The sequence below is a fragment of the Eurypyga helias genome, unplaced genomic scaffold, assembly GCF_000690775.1.
Source record: "Eurypyga helias isolate BGI_N326 unplaced genomic scaffold, ASM69077v1 scaffold29246, whole genome shotgun sequence".
NCBI lineage: Eukaryota > Metazoa > Chordata > Aves > Eurypygiformes > Eurypygidae > Eurypyga > Eurypyga helias.
In genome coordinates, this window is record NW_010258986.1 from 5,859 (window position 1) to 22,207 (window position 16,349).

At 38.3% G+C, this 16,349-nt stretch overlaps 1 protein-coding gene across 1 annotated transcript; it reads left to right on the forward strand.

The window, feature by feature from the left end:
- Positions 1–422: 422 nt before the first annotated feature.
- Positions 423–15,652, forward strand: LOC104511808 (disks large-associated protein 1-like). The gene is made up of 2 exons (XM_010154557.1): positions 423–1,361; positions 15,434–15,652. Exons 1-2 carry the CDS (start codon positions 423–425, stop codon positions 15,650–15,652), a joined length of 1,158 nt encoding a protein of 385 aa, XP_010152859.1.
- The last annotated feature ends 697 nt before the right edge of the window (positions 15,653–16,349 follow it).

A 16,349-nucleotide genomic window follows, 5' to 3' on the forward strand; every position in this document is an offset into this window, starting at 1 on the left:
ATTAAGGCCCTCTGGGAGGCCCCTGTCCATGAATGTTTTCAGACCTGAGGTTTTTAAGTATATGTGGTGATACTTAATCTTGCTCTGGATTAGTCAACAACAGTGAATTTCATGTCAGAAAAATTTTCTTGCATGTGTTTTCCAGCTGGTGGAACAAGATTATTTTTTTTGTGTATTATTTGGGTATCCCCTATCACTATGTTGGACATGGGATTAAGTGATAAAAAGAATCCAAGAATGTTTATTCCAATTATTTTGACAATAAGAAACAATGAATGTTAAATGTGCACATGCTGTTTTTTCTCCTAGCTTGAATGTCTTATGGCTTCTGTTGTATTTCATTCTTTTAGGCCTTTCTCTGAACTCTGCCCGTTGCACAGCCATACGTGTTAGATGACTTTGGGACTTGCTTTGCATCAGCGATGAAGGGATTATCTAGCAGCCGTAGTCACCATCATGGGGTTGCCTGTGACTCTCCGTGTGATAGTCTGCCCCACCACCCGGACAGGAAGCCATATTTGTTAAACCCGGTGGACCCCCATCCTGCAGACCACCCTTACTACACTCAGAGGAACTCTTTCCAGGCAGAGTGCATGGTGCCCTACAATGATCAGATTGCCAGCAGCACCTTTCCCCGGAGGCATTACAATTCCCACCATGAACTCAAGGACGAGTGTGCTCTGGTTCCCCACGGAACCGCCAACAAGACCAACCAAAAAAAAAGTGTGGCCGCGCCGCTGCCTCTGTATCGGGATGGCTACCACACTCTGCAGTACAAGCGGACTGCCATGGAGCACCGCAGTGACAGCCCAGGGAGGATCCGGCACCTGGTTCATTCTGTCCAAAAGCTCTTTACCAAGTCCCATTCACTGGAGGGACCATCCAAGGGGAACGTCAACGGGGGCAAAGCGAGCCCAGAGGAGTCGCAGACGATGAGGTATGGGAAGCGCAGCAAGAGTAAAGAAAGGCGATCAGAAGGTAAGCCCAGATCCAATGCATCAGGATGGTGGAGTTCAGATGACAACTTGGACAACGATGTTTGCATTTATCATGGTCCCAGTGGGGTCATGACCATGGGAAGATGCCCTGATCGTTCTTCTTCCCAATACTTTATGGAAGCCTATAACACTATTAGCGAGCATACTGTGAAGTCATCCAGAAGCAATAATGATGTCAAATGCTCTACCTGTGCAAACCTGCCTGTGAATTTGGACTCCCAGTTAATGAAGAAAAGCTCTTGGTCCTCTACATTAACCGTGAGCAGAGCCCGTGAAGTTTACCAGAAAGCATCAGTTAACATGGACCAGACAGTGGTGAAGGCAGAGACGTGTCAACAGGAACGGTCATGTCAGTACCTCCAGGTACAGTGTGGAGAACTGAATGCTGTTAACTGTGCTCTGCCTTGTCTCAGGTGTTTGTGGGGGATGGAGGTTTACTCTGATATTTCAACTTTCCCGAGAGGTCACTGATCGCCAAACAAGGGGTAATGCTGTTGAAATTAAAAATAACTTTGCTTTGGGGGTTTTATTGCCAGCATTCAGTATTTCAGAGAAACAGTTCATGTTGGAACAGGCTTAATTTCTTCATGTGGGAAAAATAAGAGCTTTCTGTGTACTTTTTGAATTTGTAAGGCAGTCACAGTAGGGGTATAGGGAATTTGATATTGTAGTGCTTGCACTTAACATTACAATGTCAATTAACAGAATGTTACCAGGATACAAATTCTTTGATTTCTGTAATTTCAAGATTTGCCTTCATTTACTGCTTATTTTATTATGAAAGCTTTTGAGACCCTTTTGAGAAACTTTGGGGTACCTTAATACCTTCTCCAGCAGGAAAACAACCTACTTTTCTTTTTGCCATAGAATATAAATTCTCATAAAACTGTTATTGTAACATGTCCAGATTTATCTGGCTATTCCTCATTCTCATGGCTTTAAGTCAAAAATAAAAAAATCAAAAGGTTGAAATTATTGCTTGTTCTGATTATACAGTTTAGGAGTACATCACCTACTCCCTCACAAGCTGTTTGCAGTTAATACAGCGTCACTATTTTTCACCAGTATTGTATCTTTAAATGTCAAGAATCAGATGTCTGCTCTTGGAGCTATCACACTGCCGGTGAATGTTTGTGGCAGGAACATGGATCAGAAAATATTAAAACTGTTTCATTCTTAGGAGAGCTGTGGATAGCTTTTATGCACTTTAAAGGAAGCACTTATGGCACACCTAAGTGTGTGTGTAAGATGGAACAACGTTGCACAGAGAAGAGAGAAGACCATGAGGAAAAAAGAGGTTTGCTGAGACAATTTGGTTTCATTTTAATGTAGTGGGACTCTGGTCTATTTGTATAGAAACTGTAGCGAGTTTTCTCATATGGGAGCTTTAATGAGAGAGTCAGCTTCCACATTCTGTTGTTTAAGTCAGTACGCCGAGAAAGCGTAGGACTGAGGCATCCGCATTTAAAAATTGAGCTTAAAAAGTTTATATTGAATGGCATGAAGAATAATTTTGAATGCCGGCCTCTGGGATTCTAAGTTTCAAATGTAAGGAAATGGATCTGTGTGTTTTCTATTAATTGTTAGGAGAGTGTGTTGGGGGGAGAAGGGGCAATATGAATGCTCAGTGTGTGTTTACAGCTCAGTGTGGGTATGGACTGGGGAGAGACAGAGGTTTTAAAATAGCCTCAGGTTGCAACCTTTTGGGATTTGGTTTGTATTACGTCTCTTTTGTCAGTATTTTGTGAGTGAGAAGAAATTGTAACTTTAGGCTTGATTGTTGCAGTTACTTGGGACCCTGAGATTTCTTTTGTTGATGTGTTTGTTTACTCCTTCAATCTTCCTCTCAGGTTTAGATAAAATAGCTGACAATTCAGTATGTGACCAGATGGCTAGAAAAGAGCAAAAAACTGTGCCAGCATCAGCTTTAAATGAACACCTCCATAGGGACTTGTAGATAATGTTTAACTGACAGGAATGGACTCCTGAAGTGGAATTAGAGGACATTATCTGTGTCTGTATAAAAATGTGTCCAACAATTGTCAAGGGCAGGAATTAGAATGATTAATTATCACTTAGGATAACTACATTCTCACTGTGTTTTCCATCCTCACTAGTAGTTTTATTTTGCTTTACAATTCATTTAATTTCATTTTTTTCTAATTGTATGCTTGCTTGCAAAAGACAGGGAAACATAACTAGTTTAAGACTGTTTTTAAAGAAAAGGGAAATATTAACCAGGCTTTGATTAACATTGGAAATAACATTCAAACAGGATAGGGTAGATTTAAGGAAGCAGTTAAGGATTATTCTCTCTTTTCAGCTTAAAAGGATGACAAATGGATATAGATGTTAAAAAGTCAGTCTTTATTTTGAACACATCCCATTGCCTTTCTCTTCACTATATCACTTATCTTTTTACACTACAAGCCCTTTGGGGCTTGGACTTTGTTCCCTTTTGTGTTTCCACAGTGCCCAGCACAATGGGCACAAAACCTAATTGAGGCCTTTTGGCTGTCCTGCAATATAAATACATATTAACAGCAACAGAATATTACTCCATTAGTGGACAGTAGAGGTATTCTATATATCCATTATTTTCCTGGTGACCTTCTCATCATCGTCTCATCAAAGGGCTGGTGTTCTATGTTAAGACAATTCGAAATGCACTAATTTAAATGAAAGCTGCAAATTCATGACAATACTGGACAACTCTGATAATTTAATTTCGTTTTTAAGATGCTTCTTTGCTCCTTTATTTAACTCATTAAATGTTAAATAGATGCTTTTATCAACTCACTTATAATTTAAGCTGTTGTTTATAGTCCAGGACATAAACTCTCTGATCCTTAAAAGAGACACCTATTTTGGTTATGCAAATTCTTTTTGTAATAGTATCTGAATACTATGAAGGAGTGACTTTTTTCCAACTCAGCCTACCCAGGATAATTTTCTTTATCCTGATAGATCTCAGTATATCAGAGATCACAGATGACATTGACTTCACATTTGCTGGTAAGGGCTGTTATCACAAAAGTATCTGGATGAATTTTCAGTGTAAAGACATGGAAATAACAAACAATTATCTCACTTGGTGTGATATTTTCCACTTCTGTGGAAGGAGTTGGCAGTAGTTTGTGTTACAGATGGGCTTATTTCTCATAATTTGGAATGTGGATCGAGTGCAGAGTCCTCCTTCATTGCACAGTCTTTCTATACCCCAGCAAGCTCTGCTTCCAAGCCCAGATGCTGAGGTGCAGTGTCCATCCTTGGATGTCTCGGGGAGGCTTGGCTCAACACTGTTTGTCTTCAGAAACAGATATTAGCTCCTGGACTAGTCTGAAGACTGTCAAGAAAACCTTTTCCTCTCACCTGCATTTTGGGAATGTAATTGTATTTTTCTCTTTATATCTCCTTTAAAGAATGAGGATCTGGATAGTAGAAAGATAAGGTTCTTCTTTTGAGCTGCTTCTTACTTCAGGAAAGTGCTTTCATTTCATCCAGGTTTACAGTTGTACTAAATTGAAGGAAGGCGAGAAGGAACTGTTCATGTTTCCCCAAAATTCATCTTCAAAATGGTTTCCCTCCCTTGACAGACTAATTTCTAAAGCAGTGGACAGCCTCCACTTCTATGGTAGCAAAACTGTCAAAGACAAAATGTAAGCAGCAGTCTTTTTCTGCAAACAATAAGGTCTAAATGCAGGGATAGATATTTTTGATACTCGTTTTCCACAAATTCATGATTGTTGAAGCTAATAGAGTATCAGATACATACACTGCAGAGTTTGTCTCTGGTTACAGTTTTGCTGTTCAATATTCCCTGTAATAACTATTCCCATTGGTCTTGGTCTTGGTTAAGAGAGAGATTAAAAAACAAAGGATTACATTTTTTGCATTATTCCTCTTCTTCATTGGGTCAGTCATATGTTTTGTTTTGACCCTGTTTGTGAGACTGAAATCAGTTGTGTCAGATACTTAGGGCTGAGGATAGAAATTTTAATTCTGAAAACTGAAGTGCAGCAGGTGGGGACAGCAAAAACCGTATTTGCATTGCTTGTCTTTTGGTGGGAGTCTATGAGAAATATTATAAAAAAAATATAAGCCAAGTTCCTGGGTGTAATACGCATTTTCTGGTTGTGAAGGGGTCTTGTTCATACTGTGCTCATTTTTCTAGAGAAGGTTGTCTGTAATGTGCATTTTTATATGATGTGGAGTGGTAAGAAACTCGCATTGTTAGACTGATTTTCTTTCCAGTGTCAGGACAAGTCAGTTCCACATTTTCTTGGGAGATATTGCTCAATCCCTGACCCTTTCTGTTGCCTGTGTCCATGGATGGCCAAACAGAGGGCATCACCCTAGGTCAGAGTGATGATAAGGACCAGTATCTGTCATATGATTTTTTTATGCATTATGTTAAATTACAAAGTTTTTCCTTATCACAAAGCAATTCAAGTTAGGACTGTTATGCTGGGCTTATCTCTGCAAGCTTATCTGTATTTTCATTTATTCTCTACTTTTTCCTCATTTTTGGTGTTTGCCCTTCTGTCACAACTACCATATTCAAATTAATCTTTCAGTATGTCCTTGTCGATATATATATGCTGTATTTTAATATCCATTAGTAATGATCATCCATTTTTCATATATCTGAAGACCCGTCTCTTATTCCATCACAAACTAAAAATTAATGAAACATATATAATTTCCACTTTAGTCAGAACTACAAAGTATATGAGGTATAAGTTTAAAATTTTTTTCTTGAACTCATATGAAGGACATTTCTCAGTAAAGTTATTGAAACAATTTGAACAATTGTGAAATAAAATTTTTAATGGTATACTGTATTCTAGTCCAGCTTTCATGTAATGGAACAATCATGAAAATATTTGGAAATACTTAAATGTTTGTGAATTTTTAAATAAACTAGTATCTGAGAACACTAATGCTGAAAAATATAATTCACAGAAAGCTCATTTATTTGAGTTTTAAAATTATTTTGAGCTGGGGATATGAATAATGAATAAATTTAGGGAATTTGTGAACACTTGGAAAATATTAAGAAAGCAAAAAATAGCTTATTTACAAAAAATATATTAATAAGAAATAATTCCATTGACCTGACATCTCAGTTATTTAGCCTACCTGCAAACCTACCCAAGATGTCTTTGCTCTGTTAAGATAAACATACAGAAGCATATTTCTGTATAGCTATCCTCCTCATCTTTGCAGTCCTTTAATACACCTTCAGAAAAAAAAAAAATGGTCAGCTGAATTGCTGAGATATTTCACCTTAACAACTGCTGTGTTCTCATTCATTTAATTAAAACCTGGACTGACCTTTGGTGTCTGAGTAATGCAGTGGTGGGGGCCACCTAAATACTAAGACAGCTGTTCTACAGCAACGTCAGTACTTCACATTTAGCTGCAATTTTATCTGCCCATGTTCCTTAGGTAGTAATTTTCTGTCCCTTACTTTTATCACCATTCTGTAACCTCTTTGTATCGAATATACTGGCACTAAACTTACATTTTCTAGATTAACTTGAAGAATTACTGTTGGTTCATTCTGTTAACATCCCTACATTCTAATAGCGCATCCGTCAATGAATGTAATTCTGGCAGCTGGATCCCTGTTTTGTGTTGCCAGCATACCGTAGATAGGATTTAGCAACACACTTGAGTGACACTATGTTACACATACTGTAATGTCAGAAATGTTTATGAAAATTATGGCTGCACATAATAGCCAGCATCTGTATCTATTTTAGTTCATTTTGATATAAACATGGATAAGATTTGACTCAGTCCTGGATCTGACTCCTTTCTGTAGCCTTAAATATTCTAATTCATTATTTTCAGTAATTTCACTGTAAAACCAAAAAAAGCAACAACCAAAATCTTCAAGACAAATCCAGTTCCAGCAAAGAGAGTCATTTTAATCTGCAAGGGAGTTTGAAATCCCTAACTTACATTGTGGAGACACACAAAGTAGGGGGGAAAAAAGCACTGAGAGGTGGGTGATATGTTTTCATTAGTCAGTACAGAATAAAAAGGAGTATTCCCCCTACATCCAGGGGTTGGCTATTTTTGGTTCAAGAATGGAATTTGTAGTACTGATCTTGAATGGAGAATACTACAGTGCCAGAAGAGTGGTTTGAACTCGGGGCAGCTGGTCACGATTTCTCTTCTGCTTTACCAATGCGCTTGTGCTGTGCTTGTCACACAGCTGAGTTTCCGTCACTCGTGAATTAAGCAACAAGAATATGAATCTGTTGCACATAGTATGTCCTTTCATCCTCTTACCTTGAGCCTGTGCAATGGACTGGCTTGTTTGGGCAGAGGGCAAAAACTCCTGATAGGTATGTGTTTCTCTCACCAAAGGCTAAGCGTGCAGTCGGATAAAGCACTGAGACAGCTCTGATGGGCTGGGGCTTCCAGAGGTGGTCTTTGAATTGTCTCTAAGAGTCTTTTATGCAAATAAGCCTGTGACTAATTTTGTTTTACTGACATAACACCAGCCTGCTAATCAGTTTGTTAGGAAGTCTTTGATATGGACTCTAGCAATTCAATTCCCAGATGAAAGTAGACCATGACCTTGATTTGATATCCAGTGAGTCACTACTGCAGAGCAGAGATGACAGTCTGGAGTCACTGAGAAGACACACTATGATCTTCTGAAACCAGGGAAGCTTCCTTAGAGCCAAACAAAAGCTTCTTACGCAGGTATATTTCATTGTTGTAATCCAAAAAAAAAGCACTGTGGAAATGAAGCCTGTCCACTGTACATTAAAACATGACAGTAGCAAAGAGCCAGCTGGAGATGGGAGCTTGACTGCATTACTTACAGTTGCTGCCTGCGAGAGCGCAACATTAGCAAAGCACCAGAGATTATCCAGTTACAGTCAGCCAACAGAAACAGCATAAGGCTGTTTCTCAAAATGCTCTCCCCACCACATCTGTTTTCTTCCAGGAGTACATATTCAACTACACATTCTCCATCCATGAGCCAGTTTCCTTCAGGCTGACTGATAGTGAGAATGTGGTCATGGGTAGTGAAAGGTAGGTGAAATGACATCTCATTTAACAGTATTGGCGTTCGATGTCAACTAGTCATTGTATTCAGGTGCTGAAGTGATTAGGGAGAGACTGATTCACCCCAAAAGAAGGTATCTAGTGAAATTAAATAACTTTATTCCACTGCTGGTCATTGAAAGTGTCCTTTCAGGGATTGGTATTCATGCTCACAGTCATATTGTTCATTTCTTTCATCCTTATTTGGGCAAGGAGCCATATCTCATTATAGCCAACTGCACTGAAAGCTTCAAGGGCATTGAGAAAGATGAGAATGAATGTCTGCCCTATGCCACAGAGAGAATATTGTCCACAAGTATCACTGAATCAGTTTTAGCTTGAGGTCCTGGCCTAGAGTCCTGCTCTATGACCTGCAGTTATGTTTTCTTCAGCGAATATACAAGGTCGTCGCTGTTTGGCTTCCTTTCTGCAGAACGTGTTTGGAGGTGGCAAACTTGCAAGGCCCTTAGCGGGTATCATTGTATCAATGAGGTCCTCTTCAGGGTTGGTTGGATTTTTCATGTGTAAAGCAGGAGAATAAAATGTATCTGGAGTCAAGATATGCGGGTTTTGTGTAGGAGACACACATTCCCCTTCATAAAACATGATGTGAATCAGATTGACAAGCTAGTGGTCAAGGCACTTTTTGATGAATGAAAACGATCAACTGCAGGGGTGCTTCAAGAATGTTGTCTATTTTCTCACTCTATGAGTGTTTGTACTGTTTTAGAAGACTTTTCAACCTACTGTTATGTGAAGGAAGATTGCACCTCTTCATACTGCTTGTTCAGGTCGACGCAAGGTGTGGGCACTTAGGGTTGAGGAAGTGATGTTCTCCCTCAGACGGGGTCTTTGGCCTGGCTCCTCATGTATACAAACATGTAGATAAGTCAGCTAAACTAACTTATAGCAGAACGTGGTTGCTGAAATAGTACAAACTAAAGCAAGCATTGCTGCAGATACTGAGAATATTGAAAGGCTGAGACAATTGGGCTTATTCAGCCTGGAGAAGAGAAGGCCCCAGGGAGACCTTATAGCACCTTCCAGTGCCTGAAGGGGCTACAGGGAAGCTGGGAGGGGACTTTTTACAAGGACCTGTAGTGACAAGAAAAGGGGTAATGGGTTTAAATTGAAAGTGGGAAGGTTTAGGTTGGATATCAGGAAAAAATTCTTCATGGAGGGGATGGTGAGACACTAGAACAGGTTGCCCAGGGAAGCTGTGGATGCCCCATCCCTGGAAGTGTTCAAGGCCAGGCTGGATGAGGCTTTGAGAAACCTGACCTAGTGGAAGGTGTCCCTGCCCATGGCAGGGGGATTGGAACTGGATGATCTTTAAGGTCTTTTCCAACCTAAACCATTCTATGATGATTCCATGAATATTGTTTGTCCTAAATGGCAGCAACCTTCCTGGCTGCCTTTTTGAAAACTCCTGAAGCTTACTAAACATATATTGTTTTTTAAGCTTTCTGAGGCTGCTTTTTTTTTTTTTTGCATACTTCAGTGATTCTTAATACATGTACATTGATAGAATGAAATGCTACTCATCTTTATTGATCTGATTAATTCAATATTCATGAGTGCTAGGAATAGGCTCAGTAAGTGGAAGATGGCAATTGAAACTTCCTTAACAGCACGCAGAAGAGGCATAATAATGGCTAAGAAAACCAAATTGCATGGGTCTGAAAATCTGCACTGAGCAGTCATTAAGCAATGTTCTTCAGTTGTGTGATTTCATTTCATTAAGTATTTGCATACTAATAGAAAGCTAAAGTTACAAGTCTACTGCTGTGAGCAATGGTTAGCCACTCCTTCCATTCCTTGTGTTTACTTCTATAGTCATCCACATTGCTTTGGCAAAGCACAGAGAGAAGCTTTAATGATTTTAGCTGCAATAAATCAAATCAAACTAGCGATTAATAATGAACTTAATTTGCTATAGAGACAGTCTGTTTGCTATTTCATCCAGTCAGGTAAGTTAATAACAATTCTGGGGGGAAAAAAAAAAAGAAGAAAATTAGATATTCTAATTTTATGGTTTAGAAATACTAGAATAAAAAATAGAATAAAAATGTTTTCTTTACTTTTGTCATTACATGCTGGCTTTATTTCACATACCACTATGTATGAGCTTTTGAAATGAATGTTTGGAAATTGGGGGGCTAGTATACCTGTTTGCTTAGTTTCCTTATTTGGGGACATAGACTATGTATTAGAAAAATCCAAATCCTTTTATATCAAAAAATGCATTAAAGCAATTGACCAGTAGGTCCAGTCTTGGCTAATGACAAAGTCTAAACACTTGCAGAGGAACATAGATTTAGTTATAGATCAGGACAGGTAACCTATACACTAAATGAAGCTGAATCCAAGTAAGATGTTGGCTGGTGGCAGTATGTTATCTGTGTAGTCTGCTCTGTTTATGAAATAATCTTATATCTGCCATTTAACCAGAGGATATAAACTGTAGTCACACTCAGATTTCATACTTGTAACAAGCATTTTCTGCCTATGTGTTTGCTGAAGTCTTACATTTCAGTAAATTGTCTGGCTCAGAGGCCTTTGATGAATATTTTCTACGTATTTTCAGGTAATAATGGTGTTCGTTTCACTAGATTTTTTGTGTACAGTGCACTCTTGATTTTTAGGCTTGTAAAGAAAGAATTGTACATGATCTTAAAGATCATTTGCAGAATGAAACGTTTCCAGGTTCTCTGTTACTTCAGTAGTGTGAGTAATAATCATTCTATTTTAATAAAAACAGTGATGTTCATTGCTAGATCTGAGCTTAGCTCTTCCCCCTTTTTCTTGAGAGTAAAAACAATCGTGCAAGTGATCTTCCTGCTTGATATTCTGATACTGAAAAAATGGTATTGCCAAGGTAATTGGATAATATTATTTTCTTAAAAGCATGTAACATCTTTATCTCAGGTATGTCAATCTCAATGCCTTTAATCCTCCAAGGCAGTAGATAGCGTGCATATGCACTTGCATGCAGTGTAGTACGTGACGTAGCGAGACATTATATTGGCCATTCAAACAAAGTTAGAGTCTATGGGAAAATTTGTGCAGACTTCTTGACTGAAAAAAATAAAAGAACTGGAGGCTCACATAGACACTTTTCCTATCATTTTTCCAGATCAACAGGAGGAAACACACTGCAGGATGTTTAGTATCATATGTATAGAAACAGAATGCAGAAAATAATGTGATCAGTTTTATTTTCACGATTTGTAGTTTTGAGAGGGCTTTGTGTTTTACTTTTTTCCCATTATATGAAACATTTTACTGTGACAGTAAATTGCATTGTCTGCCATGAGCTGTTACAGCCGTTCATTTTAGGCACCAAAGCAAGCACTCTGAAAAATCAGGTCACTTCTTTTAGTAGGTATTGCTTGAGGTATTTGACTACAGGCACTGAAGTATTAAAATGTTGACATTTTTTTATCTGCCTGTATTTTCTATACAGCAAAATAGGTACGATGAAAGGAAATGCTGAGCTTTAAGGGCTGTTCTTCCTACTCAGTTAATACACAGAGAGTGCTCTGAGGTCCTTTCATGAAAAGTATTACAACTGTTAATAGCCAAAGCAAAAATCCACCACTTCTAAAGCATTTCTTTACCCTGCAAGTGCTGTCTACTAGTTACACACTGTCTTACAGTTTTCTCCTACTCCAACTTCTGAAATCAGGGTTTCTGACTCCTGTGAAACTGAAATAAGATAAAGGGGTACTGGACCCAAATTTCTTTACCTAATACCATCTTAAACACTGAAACCTTACTGAAAAGAATAAAAGAAAACCACTCAGGATTAAATACCTGTAAGAAAACTGGGCAAACTATATAGCTAAAGGAATTTTTAATCAAATACCCATTACATTCTTCTACTGTAGCTTTGTCTCGGTAGGCAAGACAGTTTGTACAAACACTCTAACTTCCTCAACATGTTAACTGAAATTACAAGCATATCTGGGTTGGTATTTTAGCCTGTTCTCTAAATCTGGATGTTTTTCTTAACCACAGCCATCCTTTTCTCTTTGGCACCTATAGATTTTACCCGTAAATCCATAATAGCGTATGGAATTTGGGTTGCGTTTGTATTATTTCCTTTGGTTTCATGCATTCAAGTAACTTCCAGTACACAAACCAGTCAGTGGGTTGGTGGCACTCCCTGAGACTGCTCTGCCCCTGGTGTCTGTATGAACAGCTCAGCTTTCTTTTTCTGCAACTAGAGTGTTTAAAATGTGGAAGAGCTACTAAAAAGGTAGTGTGGTATTTTTCAGTGTTTGCTCACTTCATTGAGTGAGCAGAGCTCAAACTGGAAACTGCCTCCCCGTCCCCTCATGCAAATTGTGGGGCTAGCATCATGCATTCAAAGCTCAGCAGGGTACACAGTGTTTATTTGTGTAAATAGGAAGTTTTGTGGTAAAATCATTGCAACCAGCTTTCAAAACTTGTCCTATCATATCTGAATCATTTTGAGAAGCGTTGGATAAAAAGTGTACTTATGTATGAGGTTATTGATAAGAGAACTCAAGAATTTCAGAGTTATGGTGCCCAAAGCAACTATACCCCATCATTTGTATTGCACCTATAAACTACTGCATTAAATTTAACACTATGTCTATTATTTAATAAAACTACAAGTGTTCAGCTTGCCTGAATTATATGTGCTGTATGAGTATTGTAACTTTAACTCTCCTGAATTTTCTCAGCTAAAGACACCAACATTAACATTATACTAACATATTTTATTTAGTGCATTAAAGATTAATTCACTTATTTATGTTAATGAGAAAAAGCACAGATCTTTAACTAAATAATAATGAATAAAATATTAAACAGATTAAAGTGCATGCCCTCTGAGAATTCACAAGATTCTCTACATATTCTGACATAGGTATCTAATATCTGCCTGGATACTGATTGGAAATACACTATTACAGGCTTTAAACTTCTGACTGAAGTCCGAGCATGTCATCAACATGTCAGCAGAACTTGATTTAACAAAACCTGTGTTAACTCCTTTTTCTAGATGAGTGATCTCATAAGTCAAAGTTTTACAGTTGATAAGCAGGAGCTCTAGGTTCCCAAATGTACGTGAGAGGTGTTATGAATAGAGTTTGTATTTTCACTGTTTGATGATGCCACAGGCCTAGAACCGATGCCAGAATCAGACCTGGAAAAAAAGATTATTCTCTGTCTGTCATAAGTGGCTGGAGGAGGAGTGTAAAATGCTTCGTACTCTTCTATGTCAAGAACTAGAATCAAAACTACTACCAAGTATTGTGTGAATTTGTACTTCAACCATGTATACATACCAGGAAAGCACATTGCCAGCTTTCCAGATCTGGAGTATTGCCATAAACTTAAAAGCCACAGAATTTAAATATTTAGTGCTTTTTTTGCCTTTTTTTTTTTTTCCTTTGGATGTGGAAACATGTCAGAGCCACATATGCAACCCTGTTCCTTCAGTGGGTTCTGTTAGTACTTAGTACTCTCAGTCTGCAATATTGCAGTTCTTAGTTAGAGTCTTATCCCCTCTGGAAGGATATTTTAAGTGGATATTATAAAGCTCCAAGTGAGTTTATCAAGGCCAGACTTGACTAAAAGAGAAAAGAAAGAGCTTAGGTTGAGGACAAGAGGACACAAGAGGAGAGAAGGACTTGTTTGAGCCTGGAAGTTCAAGGAAAGACCTAAATCATGATGTCAGTAGCAGGAACAGAATAGTCAGTGAAGGAAGAAAATCAGCAAGGTGTTGGGTTTGAAATAAAAAAAAAGCAAAGGCATGGTTTATTAATAGTTTGGTTAATTAATTCTAATTAGTAATAAGCCCATGAATGCTAAGGAACATTAAATATCTTTGCTCCTTCGTACAGCACAGTGTTTTCTGGATTGCAGTTTATAACAGCGTAGGTTGATAAAATGCCGTAAAAATTTGACCTACAACGCCTGTAACATTTGAAAAGAGTTACAGCTTTTGGATTTAGGCTTATATTTGTAATGGGAATCAACATCTAAGCTGTTAGCAAATGGACCAGTGTTTCAGTCTTCATTGTCTAAACAAGCTGGCATGTAAATGCTATGGCTGAAGTTTGGGAAGCAGTGGATAGATAAGAAGCCCATTGGAAGTTAAATGTTGTTGAACTTTCCATAGAAAAGAGACACTCGGTGATTATCCTAGAGGATACTAGTATTCATAAACTGTACAACAAATTTTAGGAACCCAGATTTGTGACTCCTTGTTTAATATGGCTTGTAAGGGTTTGTGACCATTGTAGCTGTAGCTTGCTTTATAGAGTTGATTCACTAAGAATAATCAGAAAAGTAGCAAACTAAAAATTCACAACTACTTTTATGTAAATTTAACAAAAAATGTGTTTAACTAAAAAGCCATTTTGCAGTTTCACCTTTACTATGAAAACAGGGCTTCTGCAAAATAACTTCAGGACAACTCCTTCAAGGACCCTACGCCACTGCATGTTGTTTCTGCTGGTGCAGGAAATAGCAGGATGTTGATTTTCAGTGGTCAGAAGCCCCAAGAGCAGAGGGGAAGAGGATGGGCACCATGCTATTGGACTGCTCTCTCATATCTCCCAAAATCTTGTGAATGCACATTCCCAGTGTTGCAGATTTCTAGTGCAAAAATGGGCAGCGCTTACTTCAGATCAAGAGAAATAATGCACAACAATAAGAAAAAAAGAAGGGAATAAAGAGTTCTGTGAGTCAGACACTCAGACTAACATAATTCAAAACAACTATCCCTGCAAGCTGGTGGGTGTTCAGTGGCACTAATTATGCTACAGAAGCAATAGTAGTATAATTTCACACTTGCAAACCTACCTTTGTGATGATTAGTACATAGTACTAATTTAAAATGTATCTTGAACCAAAATCATCCTGGTGAGTGTAGCCATGTATACTCAGTCTGAAAATACTGTGATTTAAGGATTCATATTTCATTTTTTCAGCTTCCTCAGTGGTCTTCAATATGTTGAGCTGAACCAAGAATACCCTGGTCTTATTTGTAAGTGCCTTGAATAAAAACTATCCACCACCAAAAAAAACCCCAAATTTATTCAGCCCAGTATTAGACCTAACTGAGCCTCCTATGTCAGCATGTTTGCTAGAAACTTCCCAGATAACTAGTGGAAAATAGCAACCAACCCCAGAGGTGCTTGTGACTATGCAGGGGGAGAAGTGAGCCTCCACTGCAGACTGTAACCCACAGTCAAATGGGATTGAGGATCGGCCTTTGGCCAAGAGGGTCTTTGTTACAGCTCTGTTGCAGCTTAGCACAGTCAAATCTTACTGTGCAATTAAATCAGGAAAAAGTGTGCTTAAGGGAATTGTGTTTACCACTTCAGGTTCCTCAAGATGAATGGACTGGATACACTCCACGAGGGAAAGATGATGAGATTCCCTGCCGACGAATGCGTAGTGGCAGTTACATCAAAGCCATGGGGGATGATGACAGTGGAGACTCAGACACAAGTCCGAAGCCATCTCCAAAGATTGCTGCACGGAGAGAGAGCTATCTCAAGGCCACCCAACCATCCCTTACAGAGCTCACCACCCTCAAGTAAGTCCATGTCATAGCACAACATATAGATCTCTCCAGTAAGACATACGTTTTCTGTTCCTATTTGTTTCTACTCTTTCTTTCTAGGTATCAGTTAAGAAAAAGATTCAAACAAGTGTGTTTGGTCATGCTTATTTTTGGGTTTGGTTTGTTTTTCTGAACAAGGGTAGATTTGAGCATGTATTTCAATGCCATTCTGAAAAGGGACCCTACTACCTGAGCTTTGAATTTGCAAAGTATTTCAACTTAGTGTTAAGCAAGCATTGACATATGCACAATAGGTCTGTTCTTTAAATATTTTGCTGAATTATAGCTTTGGCCTGTGGAAGCTTTACGTAATTGTGTATTTATATATACTCAACATGTGAAATTAGCCCTAAGCTAGTCTTCGCAACTCATCAGGGAGCATCTGACATTCAATTAAAAAGAACAATGACTGTCTGAAAAAAGATAAATCCATGGTTTCTAGTCTTTACTTCACTCAGAATTGTATGATTTTATTGTGGAGAAATATAACCAAAACTGGATATTTTTAAACTGTTTATGAAAGCTTTAGTCAGCAGAGATGATGAATTTATGGGGTTTTAATGTAATTTTTGTGGGGTTTTTTTATTTGAACCTTTCAAAACAGCCCAAATTCTCTTGAAAATGGGCAGTTGTGGTATTAGTATTTTATTTTAAATGATTCTAAAATGGAGAGG

Excerpts from the sequence above, each read along its gene's own strand:
- LOC104511808 (XM_010154557.1), top strand. The coding sequence starts at position 423 with ATGAAGGGATTATCTAGCAGCCGTAGTCACCATCATGGGGTTGCCTGT. Across the intron at positions 1,362-15,433 it reads GGTCATGTCAGTACCTCCAG|GTTCCTCAAGATGAATGGAC; the intron begins GTACAGTGTGGA and ends TTACCACTTCAG.